The sequence below is a fragment of the Sorex araneus genome, chromosome 10, assembly GCF_027595985.1.
Source record: "Sorex araneus isolate mSorAra2 chromosome 10, mSorAra2.pri, whole genome shotgun sequence".
In the NCBI taxonomy this organism is placed as follows: domain Eukaryota; kingdom Metazoa; phylum Chordata; class Mammalia; order Eulipotyphla; family Soricidae; genus Sorex; species Sorex araneus.
In genome coordinates, this window is record NC_073311.1 from 51,600,405 (window position 1) to 51,624,621 (window position 24,217).

The 24,217-nt window shown below is 35.7% G+C and overlaps 1 protein-coding gene and 1 non-coding gene across 2 annotated transcripts; one reads left to right on the forward strand and one right to left on the reverse strand.

Annotated features, from left to right (window-relative positions):
• Nucleotides 1-11,499: 11,499 nt before the first annotated feature.
• Nucleotides 11,500-18,582, reverse strand: LOC129399163 (NKG2-C type II integral membrane protein-like). Its single transcript, XM_055118458.1, has 5 exons — nt 18,494-18,582; nt 17,920-18,018; nt 15,151-15,320; nt 11,905-12,005; nt 11,500-11,617 (listed from the first exon to the last, which is right to left on the reverse strand). The coding sequence occupies exons 1-5, from the start codon at nt 18,555-18,557 to the stop codon at nt 11,500-11,502; spliced, it is 552 nt and encodes a 183-aa protein (XP_054974433.1). The 5' UTR covers nt 18,558-18,582.
• Nucleotides 16,967-17,100, forward strand: LOC129399228 (U11 spliceosomal RNA). Its single transcript, XR_008627003.1, has one exon. It is a non-coding gene; the product is annotated as a U11 spliceosomal RNA (small nuclear RNA).
• Nucleotides 18,583-24,217: the final 5,635 nt, after the last annotated feature.

Consider the following 24,217-nt stretch of genomic DNA (forward strand, 5'->3'; position numbering starts at 1 on the left):
ATATCATATATATTTTGTTCAAATATCTCAAAATAAATATGTATTTCTCAGTGAGACATTTAACTCTTTTATTACATTTGTTTTATTTACGAAATAAGTTAATATATAATCATATCTGCAGTTGCTCTACTACTATAATTTTAATACAAGTGTAAATTGCAATAAAATATTTATGTGATGACAATTATACATTAATTTAATAAATGTGCTTTTTTTTTATTTTTGGTTCATACCCAGCAATGCCCCGGGATTACTCCTGGCTCTGCACTCAGGAATTACTCCTGGCAGTGCTGGGGGGACCATATGAGATGCCGACAATTGAACACAGGTAGACTACTTGCAAGTCAAATGCCTTACCCGATGTCTTATCGCTCCAGCCCCTAAATGTGCATTTTTATTTTTATATTTTTACTATATTTAGAATAGTCCATATGTTTAAATTCACATGTAAAAATAAGTCATTTTCATGATATTATAAATGTATGTATTTATAGGCATTGATCATTATTAAACTGAACAATTTTCTTGAAAATTTTCAATTCTGTTTTTTAATTTTTAATTTGACAGCACACATAATTATTCTCAGGGGCTAGTTCTGCCTCCCACCCATTGAGTCATACCCCAGGCCCCTTAAACATATTCTTACAGGAAGTAAGGATTATGGTTTTCACGAAGGTGGACAGCAAGACCAAGCAGGTAATTCCCAGGACCTCAGCAATCAGCTGTTCTGGAGGGAAGGGGAAACCTTCAGGAAGAGTGATGGAAACACAGAAAGGAGAAATGTTGGTAATCATATCATTATTTCCAAAAGAATGGACGAGCACAGGCATTGTATTGACCAAACCACTAAGGAAAACTCTAAGCTACTTTAGGAAATACCATTGCATTTTCAAGAAATATAATGTTCCAAGAGATTTTTTTTTAATTAGTCTTCAAATTTCAATGCATGAGTAAAATTCGTCCTCAGATTTCATATTAGAATACCATAGTCCAACTTCTTCAAGTTTTCATTCCACCAATGAAAAGTATATAAGCCTCATTCTCTGTTCTTCCTGCACCCCCACTCCCAACAGTTCACTGGAGACAGTCAAATGTCTATTCAGCGCTTTTCCTTTGCTCTGAGAATACTTGTTAGGCCTTTACAGGTTCATTTTCAAGATTGATTTCCAGCTTTATTTGCTATTAGTTTGTTACTGAAATGAAGTTATAAGCGCGCTTACCTTTCCTTAACTGTCTTCTTGATTGCAAATTCAGTTGTGGGTCGTTTTCTCTTTGGTGTCTCATCTCTGAGCTGCTTAGCGGCAGGCCTGCGCTCTGTCCTGACTACATGTAGCAGTTAATAAAGGGTGTGACCAAGATTCTAGCAGAGTCACTGTGGGCGGGGAAACTTGAGGAATAGTTATTTTGCAGGTTAACAAGCAAAAAACTAAGTTATTGCTTTCTTAAAGATTTAAACATGTGCATCATGAAGGAACACATTTTAAGTTTAATTATTCTAATTTGATGCAAAGAAAAATATTAGAAATAATATTGATAGCAAACAAGCAAAGAAAATTGCTTTAAATATTTTTGATAAAACCTTAAATATTTATTTTTAAGATTTTAAATAATATTCTGCCTAAGAAGCTGGCAATTGATTATTTGACTCCTCAGCAAATGAAAGATTATCTACGGGACAAAACTGTTTATTCAAATTTTCATAGAGATGATGTTGTCTGTTAAACCAGTCAATTAAATTATCAATTGAGATATCAGATAAAATAGTTTAACTGATATACAAGATTAATTCATATTGTTGGGAGTAAAGCCCTTTTTGGTGTGTTTTGAAGTGCAATACTAACTCCTGGGCTCAGCAGGCAGATGTGTTGGGAGAAAAATACCTCTGGTCTGCTGTGAGTGTAGCCTGTTACAATCCATGTCACAGTCCAATGTTACATGGGGGCAGGATGTTTCTGGCAAATGTGCTTTGAAGGTGTGGCCCTATCTACAGAAAACATGTTTGCTCTGATCATCCTGTGTAGGTGACCAGTTGCATACTCCCACCACCTCCTCAACCTATATTAAGGCTTGATGTCTCTCAGTATAGTGGATTCCACTTTGCAGGACCCACACTGTGCTTCTGTGCTTTATTCTCTTTCCTTGGAGGATGCTGTGGCAAGGTTTGCTCTTTTCCCTCAGACCCCTCCCCTTACTTGGAGGGAAACTTGGCCCTGTCCTCAGGACCCTGAACAGTGGCTCCTTGCTGGGTGAGTGAGCATGCTGAACAGAGGCCTGGAGAAGACCCCAACACATACTTCTATTATTTTCAACCTTTGACCTTTAATAAGTTTAAAGATTGCACATTATCCTTTAGTACAGCCTGCCTGTGGTCTGGACAGACTGACATGTGAAGGCCCAGAATGAAAAGCAAGAGTGAAAAAAGCTAGGTTCCCTACTGAAGTATCACCTGAAATTTCAATAGGAAATCCTTAGATTTGAATTTAAAGGAGAGTTAAAGACACACCTTATTTTACATGAATGAATAAATAAATATATAAATAAAATAAGAATGAAAGATATGTAGATTGCTATTCCTGTGAAACATTTAGCAGAATTGTTATATGCACAAAATTAATATTTATGATTCCTTATTCATAATAACAGAAATATGTGAGATTAAAGTGATAGAAGAACATTTTGTTGATCTGATACATGTATGTTTGCCATATTTTGTTCAATATTTTTTAAGATCTTTTGATTTTTGATAATTTGTGTTAGGTGAAACATAATGGGAGCTTCATAATCCTAATGCTTTTTAAAAGCTAAAATAATTTGGTTTAATAAAAGTCAATGTATGAAATATTGTGTTGATATGTATGATCAGGTAAATTCATTTTAGCAAGATATCTTTAAAGGCATAACTAAAAATGGAGTACATACAGAAGCCAAACTGCTTACAAATACCAAAACAACAAAGTCAGCAAGTATGTCAATATATAATTGACTGATTCTTCAAAATCACTACATTGAATCATAAAGAAATCTTTTGTATATTTTATATTTATATCTCTTTCCCACCTTGAGCTTTCAGGCAGAGATACCGATGTTCCATTTAATTTGGTCATTTATTAATTGCATCTCAGTTGTTTCATTTCTAGTTTTCATAGTATTCCATGAATTGCTAGACAGAAGAGCAGCAACAAATACCTTCTGCTGGCCAGGATGTGAAGTGCCCTCTACAGAGAGACCAGGTGTGAAAAGAACTTTCAAGGTGTGAAACATCTGTGGTCTGGACAGACTGACCTCTGGAGACTCAGAATGCAAAGCAAGAGTGAAAAAAAAAAAACAGATTTCTTATTGAAGTGTCACTTGAAATTTCAACAGGAAACCTTAGATTTGAATTAAAGAGAGTTAAAGACACACGTCCACCCTACAGAGTTCTCTGAGCTTCCAGTCTGTCACTGAGTTTGTCTATTGGCAAATACCTTGGAAACAAGAGCTATGGAAGAAGAAGCCGTTACAAAAGACTTGACCATCCTTGACTGTTAATTTGCTTTCATTCAATAACAAGTACTAACTAAAGCCTTAAATCTCATTAAGTATAATGTAGACAACTTGCCAATAGGGAAACAACCCAGCATCACCAGAGAACATCATACCACCAATGATTCTACCCAAATAGTCTTGTCTGGGCTGAGAACATTGGGGCCTTCTCACAATGGGGATGAGCAGGATCCCCCCTTCTCTTCCAGAAGTTTCAGTAGCCCGGAGCCGTAGCCAATACTCTCAGACTTAGAAACGGTTCGGTTTCACAACTGAATCTCATCAAACTGCTATGCCGCCAAATTGTTCCAGACTTTTCGCTCCTGGAATGCCCAACCAAGCACCTCAGTAGTTCATAGTACTGTTGAATAGGGCAAATCTGTTGCATAGAAGCCCAACAAGCTAAAAAAGTCTCAGCAATAACACAAGCAACCACTAGCACCAACCAGTACGACAGACCCTCAATGACCTTAGTAATATCAGTGTGAGAAGTAACAATTTTTACAAATTGACTCATATTGGATCTAAAATTTGATAGTTCCATTTGTCTTTTTCTTGTAACAAAAAATAGAAAGCAAATTTAATTGTGCTTGCAAGATATCAGGCTGGGTGGTGGGTATTGGTGGAGGGAAGGACACACTAGTGGTAGGAATAGTATGGCAATACTTTACTCCTGAAACAACAGTATTATGAACAACAGTAAATTATGGAGTTGCAATAAAAAATAACTTAAAAAAGAACAATGTAGATGACCAATCTGAACTCAGTTGCTAAATTTTGGTATTATGAGCCTCTTCTTCTCACAACCTCATGATGTCATTTTTAATGAAAATAATTCAAATATCATAATCCCATTAAATTAGATAATTATCTCTAACTATTCTCAAGAATTGTTATATTTTCTTTTTATCAATGACATTGTCAACTTTATTTTAAAACTTATCCACTTTCAATCTAAAATTACTGATCAAGTTCTTAGAATTTTCTGAAATTTTATTTATTGAAAATTTGGGAGCATGGTACTGACAGCAGGTCAACCTGTGTCTATGGAGCAAGTGTATCAGCAGTCTTTTGGTGTCCTCAGGCTTCCTGATATCCCATTGCCACTGTGTCTCTGGCCGAACCCCAACAACTTGGTACCAAGTTTTCTGAGAAATTAAACAGCCAAAAGTTAGGTACCTGGGAGCCACACCCACAAACCACCTCCAGCCCAGCTATTGAAAACCTTTTTTTCAGAGATCGATTAACAAATCTTGAAAGAGATCAAAAGCCGAAGTGAATCTCAAACCTTTCCAGGCTGAGCAGACCAGTGGAAATTAGAGGGGAAGGTCATCCTGGTGCCTGTCCAGGCCAAGCCCCTGGCAGCTGCTTGCTCCCATAATCCAAAATCGCTACTATGACCCTAGCCTGACTCAACCATCTCCGGACAGACCACACCAAGTCAATAACATATTGAAAATGTTGGTTTGGGGTTTTGTGACTGGTCTACAGGTTTTCCTAGGGAGGAGATGGGCACCTCCCCCATTTTCCTATACTCCTGGAAGCTCTAGCAGTACCCCATGAACCAACTTCAGCACCACGATTTAAGCTCTTCTACAGAGACCCATGAATAAATCAAAAGAAATCAAAAGTGTTCTGTTGTAGAAAATGTGGAGTGTCTTCTACAGAAATAAAGGCTGCCATTGTGAAAAGACAAATTGGCTGTGGTCTGGACAGACTGGTCTATGAGAGCTCACAATGAAAAAATGAGTGAAAAAAAGTAACACATTATTGAAGTGTCACTTAAAATTTCAACAGGAAACCCTTAGACTTGTATTTTCAAACTGGTAGCAGACACGCCTCAATAATACAGAGACTCTGAGTTTCTAGTCTGTCATTTAGTTTGTCCATTGGCAAATGCTTCTGAGAGATTATTCCTGTAACAGTAGGTGTTGGGGTACAATAGACTTGACCATCCTTTGCAGTTGAACTTGTTTCATCTCTGCACAAATACTAAAAACTTAGATACAATCTCTAAATTTTGGTATAATACAACTTTCCCTCATCCTTTCATGATGGCACATTTACTCTAAGAAAAATATTTCAAAAATTATGGTCCATTAATAATATTTCATTTTTGATACACTACTGATTTTCTGAAGAATTTCTACATGTTTAATTAATTAGATTTTCAAATTTATTGTGACAACAAAAGAATTGTCAGTTCTCCTAACTACTGTCAAGTTTTGGATATTTCTAAAATTAAATTTTATTTTTATAAAAACCTTGCAATTTCACATTCAAATATGTCTTTGGGAAATATAAAGCTTTAAAATGTACTCAACTAAATCATAAATTTGATTAAATGTGAAATAATACTCAGTGCGATATTCAGTGACTTCTTATCTAATGATAACTAGCTGTCTTTCTTTATATGAATGTTTATTAGAAATATTACAAGTCAAAGTCTAACTTATTTAGGCAGAAATAAAGATGCTGTTATCTATCTATGTTTTGTTTGGATTTTGGGTGTTGCCCAGCAGTGCTCTGGTTCTGTGCTCCGGGATCATTACCGGTTAGCACACAGACCAAATGGGGTACAGGGATCAAACCTGGGCCTGGCTCATACAAGGCAGTTCGGCTCCAAGATAATTATTTTAAAGCAGGGAGGGCACACTCAGCAGTACTCAGGGTTTACTTCTGACTCGGTGCTCATGGATGACTATTCAAAGTGCTCAAAGGGCCATATGTGGTGCCAGGATCAAACCAGGGTCAACTGTGAAGAACAATCTCCCTACTCACTGTTCTATTACTTGCACCCATCCAAGATACTATTTTTAAAATATCACTTAATAAAATGTTGGACAAACAGAAAAGTAGCTTTTGATTTTGTGTTTGTTTTGGTTTGGGCACATTCTGCAGTGCTCAGTGTTTATTCCTGTTCTTTGGCATCATTCCTGCGGGTGCTTGGGGGTCTGTATGGGATGTTAGGGAGGGAAATTGGAGGGGCCAGATACATGGCAGGTGCCCTATCTTTCAGCTCTATAGGAATAGCAGATTGAGAGTGGGGGTGAGGGGTAGGGGTTGTTTTGTTATTATACCTGGCTAATTTCTCCGGGCTCTATGATAAGGGTCACTCCTGGCTGGGATTGGGGAACCACAAGTAGTAGCAGAGACCAAATCTGAGTCAGCCATATGCAAGGGCCCGACTCAATCAACTGTCATTTGGCCCCGAAAAGTAGACCCTTAAATCACAAATCAAAAGACACAATGACATCAAAAGAAATAGATCAATAAATCTTGTGGTCTAGTTTATACCTATTCCTAGAGGAATTCTTTTAGTGATTTCCCGTTTTGTATCATTCCTGTGGAAATTCACTTCTAAACCACTCATTTGGAGACTGAATTTAGACAAAATCTAGCTTTATCTTTATAAAAACTAGGAAATTTCACAAAATTTCTTGCTTTATTTTAAGAATCTGTACTTATTGTAAAGCTTCTGTCAATGGAAAATGGCTCAGCATATGCATTTTTCCAATGACTCCATTTTTATTAAGTTAAAAGGAGAGTAAAAGAGAAGAAAAGTGTCTGCTGTAAAGGTAAACTGGCCTGGCATGAAAGAAGGGAAATTGGGGACATTGGTGATGTGAAATATACACTGGGTGAAGTGACAGGTGTTACAGCATTTAAAAATTAAATGATAGTTTTTCACTTCTGATTAATCATATTATCAAACTATAAAAGTCATCCACCAATTCACCAAATAGGGTCATGCTCAATAATAATGCCCTTTTAAATTGAAATATTTAAAATTTAACACTCATTTATCACTTTGTTTTTTTTACTTAAGTACTGTTACTTAAACAATACATTTTGTTACCTGTAAATACATGGTTTTTAAAACATGTTTTTTAAATATATGCAGCTACTTAAAAAGTAAAATAATAACTATTTTTAAATAATTGATGATTATTTACTTATGATATCAGTAAATGCACATAACTTTTTTATGATAATGGCAATACCTAGTGACCATAAAAATGAATATTTTGGAAATCTAACATTAAATTAGCACATAATGTATGTGGCACTAAAAATAGATGTTGTGGAGAAACTAAAACCAAGTTCAAAGAAGTAGTAGTATTCAATCAAAATAGTGACTTATATGTAAAATTAATCTATCGACATTTTTCAAAAATAAATAAAAATGAAATAAATAAAATATTTATTTGCAAAATAAATATGATTGGAAAATAATTTACATTCAATGGCAATATCTATATAGATGTATTTTTATCACAGAGACATATATAATAAATACATAGAGTGATAAAGTTTAAAACATGAAAGAATATATTTAAAAAACAAATCAATTGAATCAATGTTGCAAAAATGATGGTTTCATGATGATGTGTGCAGCTGTAATTGATTTTCAATGGTTTATGAGAGCCTGTGAAAATAATATAGCAGAGTTGCAAAAGTAAGAAATAAAAATCTGAAATAGAGAATTCAACAATTTTCACTGCTTATAAAACAAGGTGATCCACCAGGATAGATTTTTATTCACACACAAATCTGTACTGTATACACATAAATAATGCGCCAAATCATAACACGTAAGAAATGATTCTACACATACGATAAATACACAAATAAGATAAACTTTTATGTTCACATACATTTTAGATGCAGTATAAATTCATAATTCTTATAATACTATGACATTATTGAACTGTGATGTTCCTCCAGCAGACGCTAGACAAGATCACCTGTAATGTAGACATTAAAGTTCATGTTAAGTTAATTAAATAAAATTTAAAATTAAAGGGGGCCACCACTTTTGCAATAGGCCATTTACACGGGGCCACTCCAGTTAGGGCCACTCCAGCTGGGTGCAGGTGCCATCCCTCGCCTGCCGCCTAGGAATCCCAGTGGCTGCCATCTTCTAGAACTCGGCAAAAAGCTCCAGGTACAGGTCGTGGTGGTTGGAAATGCCAGACCTCACGAGACAGCGGAAGAGTCGTACTTCTCCTTCCCACCTCCCATGGGACTCTGAGACGCTGCCCACACACAGCCACCATCTGCTTAAGCTCCCACACGGTCAGGATCCAGAGACACACAAATGAATCTTGGACCCTAGCAACTTGCTGCAGCGATATCTCCAGACCCTAATTATGAAAAGTTTAGAATTCCTAGAGCTCCAAGCCGCTCTTGCAGCCACGTGACATTGTATTGTATCCATAACAAGCAATACAAAACACATTGACTAGCATTGCATTTTTGGCAGGTATGAGGGGTGGTGGGACTGGGCTCAAATATCAAAGGTGACCAACTTAGAGAAAGAGTATTGTGCAAATTGTCTGCCATGCAGGCAGGGGTAGGTGTGGAATGGGCGTGGTGTGGGTGGGGATACTGGGGACTTTGGTGGCAAAAAACATGCACTGGTGAAGGGATGGGTGTTTGATAATTATATGAATTTAGATTTTGTCTAAATTCAAACATGAAAGCTCTGTTACTGTACCTCATGGTGGATCAATAAAAAGGGGTGGGGGAATTAAAAGGGGCCAGAGCAGTAACCCTGAGGGTGGGGAGCTTGCCTTAGACTTGGCTAATCTGGTATGACTCCCTGAGCACTGCCAGGAGTGCTCCCAAGCACAAAGTGAGGAGAAAATCCTGAACACCACCAGGTTTTACCCTAAAGCAAAAATAAATAAAATAAAAATTAAGAGTGGTTACTCAATCACAGAAGTCATATTCAAGAGAAATGTAGGACATTCCTAGTTTACAGAAATTTTTCTAACAGGAGTTTACCTAAAAGTGCAGGGAATACCAAATACATGAATACTATTTTGTGGCTTAAAATTCACTAATACATCCCTAATTAACTCAGCAATTAAGGTTAAATGGACAGAAAGAACTTTCACATTACGTATAAATGGAAAGAAAATTATGAAATTAAGTCTATTATGTACAGACATAAATAGGAAGGGAAAAAGGAGAGAATAGAAAGTAAAAAAGCAAAAAGAGCTCAAGAAATGAGAGAGAGAAGGAGAAAGAGAGAGAGGGAGAAAGAGAGAGAGATAAAGATAGAGAGATACAGAGATAAAGAGAGAGAGATACAGAGATAAAGAGAGAGAGAGAAATAAACTATACAAAAGAAAACTGGAAGGCTAAATTAGGGGCAATGCAAGGAAAGTAAAGGGTCAGAGAGCAAGCACAGAGTGTAAGGATGAGGGACAGGCAGACCCAGGTTCTATCCTTAGAACCAAATGTGACCCCCTGCAATTGCCAAGAATGATCCACAAGCACAGTGCCAGAAATGGCTCTTGAACACCTTGGATGTGGCTTAACAGTCCAGGTTTGGGGAAAAAGAAGTAGCAAAGGAAGTAGAAGGAAGAAACTGATAATTACTAGAAACATCAGAATGGCAGTTAGGGAGCACCAGAGCCAAGATGTTTTCATGATAATACCGAATAATGCTAAAAATGACTTTTGAGAACATTGGAAAGACAAAAAGCTTCATTTTCAATTGTGATGCTTTTTATGCACATAAACAGGTAATAATGCAAAATTATGAATATATTTTAATGTCTACAGCAAAAAAACTGAAAATCTTAGAAAATGAAAATTACAAAAATGCAGTACAAGAAATAGGCACAGAGTCCTTAGCACTGTCCAATTTGACACCAAACAAACCCATAAAATATACATGGTGAGTGCTATCTTCCTTTCAGTTGGATCCTGCTTGATCTTCAGCACTTCATATGTTCCCCAGATCATTGCTAGGAATGACCCCTGAGCACGGCTGGAGTACTTTAATTCCTGCGAATATATATTATGAGTACCCTTCAATGATATAGGCATATATATGATATAGGTATAGACATAGATATCTATATGTCAATACGTCAATAATATAGATGTGTCTGTGTGAGTGTGAGTCCTATCATACAATTATCTTCTGGTGATACAATAAGCAAATGCTTCCTTATGTACAGCACTGTATAGCACTTTCATCCCATTTTCATCAATTTGCTTGAGTGGGCACCATAATGACTCCATCGTGAGACTTGTTGTTACTGTTTTTGGCATATCGAATAGGCCACGAGTAGCTTGCCGGGCTCTGCCGTGTGGGTGGGATACTCTCAGTAGCTTCCCGGGCTCTCCGAGAGGGGCAGAGGAATCAAACCTGGGTCAGACACGTGTATGGCAAACCCTCTACCTGCTGTGCTATCGCTCTACCTTATGTAGCTTCCTTATGTCACCTTGATAAAAACCTAAGTACATAGTTATAAATAAAAACTTACTCTAATCTGTGATATTGTGTTAAGAAAATATCTCAAATAAATATAGATACACAGCAATTTTGTTTTTTTGTTTTTGTTTTTGGGTCACACCTGATGAAGAACAGGGGTTGTCCTGGCTCATGCACTCAGCAATTACTCCTGGCCGTGCTCAGGGGTTCAGGGGGATATGGTTATGAAATGCTGGGAATAGAACCCAGGTTGGTCGTGTGCAAGGCAAACAGCCTACCCGCTGTGCTATTGCTCCAGCCCCCAGATACACACCAATTTTAAATACAAAAATAGTACATCCACTCACTGCAGTTTATTTTAGAATTAATGGTAAACTAATTTTACCATTAGTTTACAAACACAAAATGGAAAATATTTGTTACTCCAATCTAAACTAAAACAATGAAAATTACCACCAATTATAGAATTATATCATCTAGTAGAATAATGAGAATATACTTCTATTGAAGAAAAATGTAAATATCTTTAAGTATGACAAAAATTCAATAAGCCTCATATTTGGGATAAAATATAGAAACAATTTCCATGAAATAGGAAAGGTACATATAGAAACTTTACACTAATTACTAAAACTTTACTTTTGTACACTTCAATTTTATTTGGTAAGGTCATTATTACATGCAAAATGAGCTAGTCTCTTTAAGATTATTAATTTATTCAACAGAATTCATATGTAGCTGTACTAATTCTGAAGTTTATGCTTGCAATAATAAGAACTTGGATATGTGCAAATCTCTGCATGGAGGCCATCTGAGAATACAATAACACAGTTAGATTCTCCAGCTGAATTGTCTTTAATCCTATAATGGAAAAATATGCATAAATATGTTAGCACTTTTTTAGCAGGCAACCCACTAATCAATAACATTTCCTATGTAAAGGAAGTAACTAATGTATTGAAAATGGAGAAAAGAAAATTTACAAAAAATTTGGATTCAAAATCTAACCACTGCATATTTTAATTTTCATATGAAAAAATGCTATCTAACAATATTTTCTTCATGCTATAAATTAACAAGTTAAGATTATTATAAATCTTATATTTTCTTTATACATTTCAAATATTTAAAGCAAACAAAAAACTTACTTTAGTTTGGAAGTTGAACCATTTATTGACATCCATGGATGATGTTTGCTGTTACGAAATATTCCAACCCAACTTGGAGATAATATGGAGACCAGAAATTTCTATTTGAAAATATATAGTGTTCATTATGAGAAATTTTATTATTTAAAAGATGCAAGTAGATATTTTTTCAAAGATTCTTAATTTAAAAGTGAAAAGGCATTGCTACATTTCAACTTAACAAAAATAGAAATTAATGATTTTCAAATTGCCTAAAATTGTATTACTATTTTGCTTCTGACTTAAATTTCTGGATATGAAAAATTAGTGGCTTGGGTCTGTTTCTTATTTAACAAGGAAAAAGAAGTGCACATAATTTATTTATGTTGATCATTTCCCCAGACCTTGAAACCAATTAATTGTCACGTCATCTCTTTGCTCATCCATTTGCTCAAGCGGGCACCAGTAACATCTGCATTGCGAGACTTGTTGTTACTGTTTTTGGCATATCAAATACGCCATGGGTAGCTTGCCAGGCTCTGCCTTGTGGGCAAGATAGTTTCGGTATCTTACCTGGCTCTCCGAGAAAGAGATGTAACTGTAAATTGTAACGTTACATTTTTACTTTGAGTTTGCTTTTATAAGGAAACTAACAAAAGATTTCATAACTGGTTGGCAGTCAGAAAATGATAACTGGATATCCAAAATTATTTATTTTGGGGCTACATCTAGTTGTGTTCAGGGATCACTCCTGGTGGTACCAGGGGACATATATGGTATCAGAGGTCAAACTAGGGTTAGTTTCCTCAAGGTCATAAGGCCATACCTTACCCCTGTTCTATCTCTAAGCCAACTGCTCTCTAAGCCAAGATAAGCAAAGAACAATGCCTCTTCACTGAAACAGCAATCTGTTCAAGCTGCCATACTTATTTCTCTAAGTTCGTTCCTGCTAATAACATTTTTTACTAAAATTCTAATGTAAAAGTTAAAGGACTTTGAAAGAGAAAGACAAAAAGTTTTCTCCAGAGTTATGAAACAACAGATATGGAAAACACTACTATAGATGACCCAACAGAGGAGCTAGACTTGCTGCTTCCCAACACCAAACTACAGAAGAGGTGGCTCAGGGCAGCCATTCCCTCTCTCTCTCTCTCTCTCTTTCTCTCTCTCTCTCTCTCTCTGGCTCTCTAGCTCTCTGTCTCTGGCTCTCTGTCTCTCTCTCTGACTAATAAAGTTTATACATTACTCTTGATAATGTTGTGAAGGCATTCGAAAATTTGAAAAGATCATCACCAATATGTTAATTTTTGGAGAATGGTAACATCAGGAATATAGTTAAAGATGTAGGATCCTCATGTTCTATAAATATAAAGTTGTGGATTCAACCCCAATGTCATAAAACATATATATTTATATAAAAAAACAAAGAAAATATTGATAGAAGGGATATATCTAGAAGTAATCAAAAGACATACATAGTTAATGTCATCAACAGTGTTTAAAAGTAAAGAGATTTTTCTGGAAAAACACGCTAAATACAAACACGATTAAATGAATAAGCCTGTGCACATTTGCATATCTATAAACACTTTGAATAATCTATATTAGAGTTGTAACAATGAATTTTATATGGTTGTATGTTTATTTTTTAAGAAAATTATAATTTTCCTAATGTACATACAATATGTAAATTTAATTCAAATACCAACACTGAAGCAACCATTCCTAAAAGTGAAAAAAAAAAACAGATCCATGTATATTTATAATAAAATCATATATAAACAGAAAGGCTTCCTAAAGAAGAACAATGAAAATTTAGATGGCCACATGGGAGGGATTTGGTGAAAATGTCTAATGGATTGTGCTGGACCTACATTGGCCTGGGGGTGAAGGGTGTGGTGTGACAGTAATGTATTCCAAATGTGTCTAAACATTTGGAAAACAGTCTATTATAATTTTGTATATAATGTCAGATATAATGTTATTTATAAGTCTAATATGTTGTATAAATCAACATTGTCACAATAAAAATGTTTTATTTTGTTACTTATTTTTGGTGGGGAACCCCAAGATTTGGACAGGAATCCCGAAGGCCCCTTTCAACTGTGCTCAGCCAAGTAGATTAGGCAGGTCAGCGAGAGCCTGCTGCTGTGATATTGCTCAGGTTCTGTGGGATCAAAAATTATCCAGTGCCCAGAGCCCTAGAGGCTGAACCTGAACCCTTCAATACTGGGTTAACCACGGGGTTGAACCTGGGCAGTACACGTGCATGACTTAACTGCAATCCAAGTACTATCTCTCTGGCCCCCATTTTTTATTGAATATAAGCTTTTACAGTAAAATTGGGAACAAGGTAAAACATCTATTAGTACCACTTTTGTTCAGTTGAATATTAGAAGTACTAGTCAGATCAAGTAGAAAGCACATAATAAAACAAGAAAAAAGTAATAAGAATTCAAGTCAGGTGAGAGGGTTTAAGGCATTTGCTTGTAAAGCAGTGGATGCTCTTAGATATCCAGCATCACAAAGGTCCCCAAGCTCAGCTAGGGGTGATCCCTGAGCACAGAGCAAGGAATAACCCCTGAACACCACTGGGTATCACCAGAATCTCCGCCTCTAATAAGCCTACAATCCATTACTTTGTGCATATTTTGTGATAGTATTTATCAAAACTCTTAAAGACTTCATTAAATTCTTAGAATCATTCATGAGCATAGACAATTACATAAATGAAAATTCAAAAAGAAATCTTATTTATAATTGAATAGAATAACAAGGAGATTAAAATGCATAAAATCTGGTAAAATCTTAATACAGGACTCTATTTAATGACAAGGAAAAGACATTAAGAGATGTTAAGGACTGACAGAACGGCCTTTGAAACATGGAATGTTTTTATGTCACTGGCAAACTGAAAAATATGCCAATTTCTTATTGCATTTAAGAGCACACAATAACACTTGATTCATTTGAAGCTAACTAAATCCACTTAAATGGCTATCACTAGCTGTAATATAAGCAAACATTGTAATCTTTAATTAGTTTAAATGGAAGAAAAAATTAAAAAACAATAGTGAAAACATGTCTTTCTAGAAAAAAGTAAGAATGAAAAATCAAATGTACATTATGACATGAAAGAAAATTGCAGGACTGAAATATTAAAAGTCCAGATGTAGAGTATATAAAATATACAGTAAAAATATGTAAAAATGAATAAGTATTAGTTGAAATGTCTTTTGTAATGTGGTTGTCACGTTAAACTCTTACCAGTTCTTCTTCACTCTCTATATAAAGCAGGCGAGACCGGCGAGAAGCACAGGCCACCACACTCTCATGCCATGACATTTTCCCGTGATTTATATAATAGCAATTGTTGGAGTATGTAAATCCCTCAGGAGGACAGTGAGCACAATGAGGCACCAGAGAGTTATTTTCAGCTATTAATAGAAAAGTTGAATTACAAACATCAGATGGATCTGCTACACGCGCATAGTTAAAAACATGCATGTATATTACATACTGTGCACTGTCAGGATGTGATACATCAATGCACAAGTCTCATGCAAACACTCCCAGTAAGGGTCAGTTCTCATCCCTTAATTTAAATGTTGATATAAGACAAATACAGCACTAAAAATTCCCACTTCGTATATTTACATTAGTCACAAATAAATAATTTGTAAGGTTGAATAACTTATTCACCATCATTTTTAGGTATAAAATATTTCAGCCAAAATTGGTAAAAAATTTATAACAAAGAAGTTACTTTTTATATGTTATTGCATACCAATTACTTTTATGAACATTTATTTTATTTTTTAATGATGTTTCCTCTTAAATTGATTAGCATTTCTACTTATCCCATGACATACAAATTATGAAATGTAGTATCAAAACTGAAAATCAGTATATACCTTCTTTCTGGATCCTCGTTGTAAAAATTCTGGAGGAATTATTCTGCTTTAGGTTCTGGGTAGCTAGATGAAAATTTAGAAAAACTTGTAAATTTAAATTTATTCCAGTACATCACAATAACATTAGTTTCTTAGGTGAAATTTTTTGTATTGTTAAAGTTTAAAATAGCACGAAATAAAACTGCATGCAAAGTAAAATAGTATTATTGAGGGAGGGTACTAATAAGAGTACTAATAAGAAGAATATGGACAGAGAGAGAAGAGCAGAAAGAAGGGAAGAGAGACACAGAGAGAAGAAAAATAAAGCAAATCTGAGAAGCCAAAAAAAGTAAAGAAAATTCAGACTCTGAATTTCACATTCTGGGTGATCCAGAGCAGAGTACTTTAAAGTAAGAGGAAGACAAATTATGCAGGTGACTCCAGCATGGAGTGTTCTGATAAAATTAATTTTTCTAAGGAAAACAACAGAAGAATTAAGTTTGAGTGCAAAAATATTTTTAAAACTTAAAGAAATGAAGTCACAGCTCTCTCTGTATTTTGATTAATGAAGTTCAAAAAATTATTTACATTTTCTAATAAGTTTTTTATTATACTAAAGCATGTTTTGATTATAAAGTATAAATATATAAAATATTCTCTACAGTACTCTTTATTCTTATTATAAATTCAAAATAATCGATTCACACTAGTCTACATATAGTTGCATTAAAATGAGAGATCTGTTCCTTATGCTCTTTAATATTATGTAATCTTGGAAAAAACAAAAAAACATAAATCGTATTATTAGAATTTCAAGGCTAGAGCGATAGCACAGCGGATAAGGCCTTTGCCTTGCACAAGGCCGACCAGTGTTCAGTTCCTCCGCCCCTCTCAGAGAGCCTGGCAAGCTACTGAGAGTGTCTCACCCGCATGGCAGAGCCTGGCAAGCCACCTGTGGCACATTCAATGTGCCAAAAAACAGTAGCAATAAGTCTCACAGGCAGGCACTTTACTGGTGCCTGCTTGAGCAAATTGATCAGCAAGGAAATGACAGTGACACAGTGATTAAAATTTTGAAGATCATTATATACCTTTCTGAGTCCGTGTCACTAATGATGCATTATTCGACTCTGGTATTTCAATTTCAGTATCTAGAAAATTGGAAAGTAATTCTATAAAAATGTATTTTTAAAGAGGGCTCCTGCCGTGACCAGCACACGTAGGGCAGCGCCCTTGCTCTACATACAGAATCAACATCAAGAGATTTTGGAAACATAATTTCTCAGCAGCAGGGCAGCTGGTGATTGTTGGTCCTGGTTCACCTGCCAGATTATTTTGAAAAATAGATGTAAGTATAGTTCTTTAATTTGATATCAATTATGTTATTTTAAGTTTAAATTACCTACAATAAAATTTGCAAACTGTGAAATAATAATGTTGAAGACTTGACAGACTATTTCATAACTGTGGGGGGGAAAATATGACCATTCATAATATTTCATAAATATTTTGTTTAAATATCTCAAAATGAATATGGATTTCTCAATGAGACATTTAACTCTTTTATTACATTTCTTTTATTTATGAAATAAGTTAACGTATATCACATCTCTGCAGTAGCTCAACTACTATAATTTTAATACAAGTGTAAATTGCAATAAAATATTTATGTGATGACAATTATACATTAATTTAATAAATGTGCTTTTTTTTGGTTTTTGGTTCATACACAGCAATGCCCCAGGATTACTCCTGGCTCTGAACTCAGGAATTACTCCTGGCAGTGCTGGGGGGACCATATGGGATGCCGACAATTGAACACAGGTAGTGCTACCTGCAAGTCAAATGCCTTACCCGATGTCTTATCGCTCCAGCCCCTAAATGTGCTTTTTTATTTTTATATTTTTACTATATTTAGAATAGTCCATATGTTTAAATTCACATGTAATAATAAGTCATTTTCATAATATTATAAATGTATATAATTATAGGCATTGATCATTATTAAATTGAATACTTTTCTTGAAAATTTTCAATTCTGTTTTTTAATTTTTAATTTGACAGCACACATAATTATTCTCAGGGGCTAGTTCTGCCTCCCACCCATTGAGTCATACCCCAGACTCCTTAAACATATTCTTACAGGAAATAAGGATTATGGTTTTCACAAGGCTAGACATCAAGACCAAGCAGGTAATTCCCAGGACCTCAGCAATCAGCTGTTCTGGAGGGAAGGGGAAACCTGCAGGAAGAGTGATGGAAACACAGAAAGGAGAAATGTTGGTAATCATATCATTATTTCCAAAAGAATCGACGAGCACAGGCATTGTATTGACCAGACCACTAGGGAAAATTGTAAGCTACTATAGGAAATACCATTGCATTTTCAAGAAATATAATGTTCCAAGAGATTTTTTTTAAATTAGTCTTCAAATTTCAATGCATGAGTAAAATTCGTCCTCAGATTTCATATTAGAATACCATAGTCCAACTTCTTCAAGTTTTCATTCCACCAATGAAAAGTATATAAGCCTCATTCTCTGTTCTTCCTGCACCCCCACACCCAACTGTTCACTGGAGACAGTCAAATGTCTATTCAGCGCTTTCCCTTTGCTCTGAGAATACTTGTTAGGCCTTTACAGGTTCATTTTCAAGATTGATTTCCAGACTTATTTGCTATTAGTTTGTTACTGAAATGAAGTTATTAGCGCGCTTACCTTTCCTTAACTGTCTTCTTGATTGCAAATTCAGTTGTGGGTCGTTTTCTCTTTGGCGTCTCATCTCGGAGCTGCTTAGTGGCAGGCTGTGCTCTGTCCTGACTACATGTAGCAGTTAATAAAGGGTGTGACCAAGATTCTAGCAGAGTCACTGTGGGCGGGGAAACTTGAGGAATAGTTATTTTGCAGGTTAACAAGCAAAAAACTAAGTTATTACTTTCTTAAAGATTTAAACATGTGCATCATGAAAGAACACATTTTAAGTTTAATTATTTTAATCTGATGCAATATTACTTGCTCGGGATAAAAAAAAACATTAGAAATAACATTGATAGCAAACAGGCAAAGACAATTGCTTTAAATATTTTTGATAAAACCTTAAATATTTATTTTTAAGATTTTTAATAATATTCTGCCTAAGAAGCTGGCAATTGAGTCAATGGCCAATATTTGCCTCCTCAGCAAATGAAAGATTATCTACGGAACAAAACTGTTTATTCAAATTTTCATAGAGATGATGTTGTCTGTTAAACCAGTCAATTAAATTATCAATTGAGATATCAGATAAAATAGTTTAACTGATATGCAAGATTAATTCATACTGTTGGGAGAAAAGCCCCTTTTGGTGGGCTTTGAAGGGCTATACTAACTCCTGGGCTCAGCAGGCAGATGTGTTGGGAGAGAAATACCTCTGGTCTGCTTTGAGTGCAGCCTGTTACAATGCATATCACAGTTCAAAGTTACCTGGGGCAGGATGTTTCTGGCAAATATGCTGTGAAGGTGTCGCCCTATCTACAGAAAACATGTTTGCTCCGATCATCCTGTGTAGGTGACCAGTTGCATACTCCCACCACCTCCTCAACCTATATTAAGGCTTGATGTCACTCAGTACAGTGGATTCCGCTTTACAGGACCCACACTGTGCTTCTGTGCTTTATTCTCTTTCCTTGGAGGATGTGGTGGCAAGGTTTGCTCTTTTCCCTCAGACCCCTCCCCTTACTTGGAGGGAAACTTGGCCCTGTCCTCAAGACCCTGAGCAGTGGCCCCTTGCTGGTTGAGTGAGCGCACTGAACAGAGGCCTGGAGAAGACTCCACCACATACTTATATTACTTTCAACCTTTGATCTTTAATAAGTTTAAACATTGCACATAATCCTTTAATACAGCCTGCCTGTGGTCTGGACAGACTGACCTGTGAAAGCCCAGAATGAAAAGCAAGAGTGGAAAAAGCTAGGTTCCCTACTGAAGTATCACCTGAAATTTCAACAGGAAATCTTAGATTTGAATTTAGAGGAGTTTATTTTTTTTTTTCATTCCTATATACATTTATTTTATTTTTTAAATTCTTTTATTGAATCACCACGTGGAAAGTTACAAAGCTTTCAGGTTTAAGTCTCAGTTATACAATGCTCAAACACCCATCCCTTCACCAGAGCACATATTCCACCACCAAGAATCACGATATACTTCCTCCTTTCCCCCCACCTCTCCAGCCCCCCAACCAGCATGTGTAACTGGTAAATTTCACTTTACTTTCACTTTACTTTGATTACATTCAATATTTCAACAAAAAAGTTCACTATTATTGATTTGGAGTTTCTACCTCCTAAATTCGATCTGCTGAAAAGAAAGCATTTGGTAATTTGTTTTCCATTGCTGAGAATAAAGAGATATGAGGTCAGGAGGCCACACTAGCAGCAGCATAGTTTTGGATTTCTGTATTTTAGTATTTTAGTAACTAAGTCCAGAGAAATGTCTGCCAAGAATCGCAACATTGTAAGCTTGTACCTCTCAGCTACTTTATAGTCCACATATGAGTGCGATCTTTCTATATCTGTCTCTTTCTTTCTGACTCATTTCACTCAGCATGTTACTTTCCACGTTGATCCAATTATATGCAAATTTCATGACTTCATGTTTTCTGACAGCTACATAGTATTCCATTGTGTAAATATATCAGAGTTTCTTTAGCCAATCATCTGTTTTCGGGCACTCTGGTTTTTTCCATATTGTGGCTATTGTAAACAGAGCGGCAATGAACATGGAAATGCAGATGTCATCTCTACTATACCTTTTTGCCTCTCCGGGAAATATTCCCAGGAGTGGTATTGCTGGGTCAAATGGGAGCTCAATTTCTAACTTTTTGAGAATCGTCCATATTGTTTTCCAAAGGGCTGAACCAGTCGGCATTCCCACCAGCATTGAAGGAGAGTCCCTTTCTCCCCACATCCACGCCAACACCGGTTGCTTTTGTTTTTTGGGATGTGGGCCAGTCTCTGTCGTGTGAGATGATATCTCATTGTTGTTTTGATCTGCATCTCCCTGATGATTAGTGATGTTGAACATTTTCTCATGTGCCTCTCAGCCATTTGGATTTCTTCTTTGGAAAACTTTCTGTTCATTTCATCACCCCATTTAAAGACACCCCTTATTTTATATAATAAATAAATAAATAAATAAATAAGTAAATAAATGAAATAAGAATAAAAAATATGTAGATTACTATTCCTATGAAACATTTAGCAGACTTGTAAGGCCATAAAGTGAGATTTTAATAATATGTCACTGATTTTTTTGTTATATTCACTAAATTAATATTTATGATTTATTATTCATAATAACAGAAATGTGTGAGATTAAAATGATAGGAGAGGCTTTTGTTGATGTGATACGTGTATGTTTATATGTTTTGTTCAATATTTTTTAAGATCTTTTGATTTTTAATAATTTCTGTAAGGTGGAACAAAATGGGAGCTTCATAATCCTAATGCTTTTTAAAAGCTAAAATAATTTTGTTTAATAAAAATCAATGCATGAAATACTGTGTTTGATATATATGATCAGGTAAATTCATTTTAGCAAGATATCTTTAAATGCATAACTAAAAATGGAGTACGTACAGAAGCCAAATTGTTTACAAATACCAAAACAACAAAGTCAGGCATGTATGTGAATATATAATTGACTAATTCTTCAAAATCACTACATTGAATCATAAAGAAATCTTTTGTATATTTTATATTTTAATCTCTTTCCCACCTTGAGCTTTCAGGCAGAGAAACTAATGTTCTATTTGATTTGGTCATTTATGAATTGTATCTCAGTTGTTTCATTCCTAGTTTTTATAGTATTCCATGAATTGCTAAAGAGAAGAGCAACAACAAATACCTTCTGCTGGACAGGATGTGAAATGTCCTCTACAGAGAGACCAGGTGTGAAAAGAACTTTCAAAGTATGAAATATCTGTGGTCTGGACAGACTGATCTGTGAAGACTCAGAATGCAAAGCAAGAGTGAAAAAAAAATAGATTCCTTATTGAAGTGTCATTTGAAATTTCAACAGGAAATCCTTAGATTTGAATTTCAAGAGAATTAAAGAAACACTTCCACCGTACAGAGGACTCTGAGCTTCTAGTTTCTAATTTAGTCTGTCTATTGGCAAATACCTTGGAAACAAGAGCTATGGGAGGAGTGGGCGGTACAAAAAACTTGACCATTGTTTACTTTTCAATTGCTTCTATTTCAATAACAAATACCAAACCTTGGATCTCATTAAGAATAACATAGATGACTTGCCAACAGGGAAACAAATCAGCATCACCAGAGAACATCACAACACCATTGATTCCTCCCTAGTAGGCTTGTCTGGGCTGAGAACATTGGGGCCTTCTCACAATGGGGATGAGCAGGATCCCCCCTTCTCTTCCAGAAGTTCCAGCAGCCCGGAGCCGGAGCCAACACTCTCAGACTTAGAAACGGTCAGGTTTCACAACTGAACCTCATCAAACTGCTATGTCACCAAATTGTTCCAAACGTTTAGCTCCTGGAATACCAACCATGTACCTCAGTAGCTCATAGTACTGTTGAATAGAGCAAATCTGTTGCATAGAAGTCCAACAAGCTCAACAAGTCTCAGCAATAACACAAGCAACGACTAGCACCAACCAGTACCACAGACCCTCAATGACCTTAGTAATATCATTGTGAGAAGTAACAATTTTCACAAATTGACTCATACTGGATCTAAAATTTGATAGTTCCATTTGTCTTTTTCTTGTAACAAACAATAGAAAGCAAATTTGATTGTGCCTGCAAGGTATCAGGCTGGGTGGTGGGTATTGGTGGAGGGAAGGACACACTAGTGGTAGGAATAGTATGGCAATATTTTACTCCTGAAACAACAGTATTATGAACAACAGTAAACTATGGAGTTGCAATAAAAAATAACTTAAAAAGAACAGTGTAGATGACCAATCTGAACTCAGTTGATAAATTTTGGTATTATGAGCCTCTTCTTCTCACAACCTCATTATGTCATTTTTAATGAAAATAATTCAAATATCATAATCCCATAAAATTAGATAATTATCTCTAACTATTCTCAAGAATTGTTATATTTTCTTTTTATCAATGACATTGTCAACTTTATTGTAAAACTTATCCACTTTCAATCTAAAATTACTGATCAAGTTCTTAGAATTTTCTGAAATTTTATTGATTGAAAATTTGGGGGTATGGTACTGACAGCAGGTCAACCTGTGTCCATGCAGCAAGTGTATCAACAGTCTTTTGGTGTCCTCAGGCTTCCTCGTACCCCAAAATTGCCACTGTCTCTGGCCGAACCCCAACAACTTGGTACCAAGTTTCCTGAGAAATTAAACAGCCAAAAGTTAGGTACCTGGGAGCCACACCCACAAACCACCTCCAGCCCAGCTATTGAAAACCTTTTTTTCAGAGATCCATTAACAAATCTTGAAAGAGATCAAAAGCCGAAGTGAATCTCAAACCTTTCCAGGCTGAACAGACCAGTGGAAATTAGAGGGCGTAGGTCATCCTGGTGCCTGCCCAAGCCAAGCCCCTGGCAGCTGCTTGCTCCCATAATCCAAAATCGCTACTATGACCCTAGCCTGACTCAACCATCTCAGGACAGACCACACCAAGTCAATAACATATTGAAAATGTTGGTTTGGGGTTTTGTGACTGGTCTACAGGTTTTCCTAGGGAGGAGATGGGCACCTTCCCCCACTTTCCTATACTCCTGGAAGCTCTAGCAGTACCCCATGAACCAACTTCAGCACCACCATTTAAGCTCTTCTACAGAGACCCATGAATAAATAAAAAAGAGATCAAAAGTGTTCTGTTGTAGAGAATGTGGAGTGTCTTCTACAGAAATAAAGGCTGCCATTGTGAAAAGACAAGCTGGCTGTGGTCTGGACAGACTGGTCTATGAGAGCTCACAATGAAAAAATGAGTGAAAAAAAGTAACACATTATTGAAGTGTCACTTAAAATTTCAACAGGAAACCCTTAGACTTGTATTTTCAAACTGGTAGCAGACACGCCTCAACAATGCAGAGACTCTGAGTTTCTAGTCTGTCATTTGGTTTGTCCATTGGCAAATGCTTCTGAGAGATTGTTCCTGTAACAGTAGGTGTTGGGGTACAATAGACTTGACCATCCTTTGCAGTTGAACTACTTCCATCTCTGCACAAATACTAAAAACTTAGATACAATCTCTAAATTTTGGTATAATACAACTTTCCCTCATCCTTTCATGATGGCACATTTACTCTAAGAAAAATATTTCAAAAATTATGGTCCATTAATAATATTTCATCTCTGATACACTACTTATTTTCTGAAGAATTTCTACATGTTTAATTAATTACATTTTCAAATTTATTGTGACAACAAAAGAATTGTCAGTTCTCCTAACTACTGTCAAG

Excerpts from the sequence above, each read along its gene's own strand:
- LOC129399163 (XM_055118458.1), bottom strand. The coding sequence starts at position 18,557 with ATGAGACGCCAAAGAGAAAACGACCCACAACTGAATTTGCAATCAAGA. Across the intron at positions 15,321-17,919 it reads AACCATAATCCTTATTTCCT|CTGAAAATAACTCTCTGGTG; the intron begins GTAAGAATATGT and ends TTCTATTAATAG. Across the intron at positions 12,006-15,150 it reads TAGAGAGTGAAGAAGAACTG|AAATTTCTGGTCTCCATATT; the intron begins GTAAGAGTTTAA and ends ATTTTCAAATAG.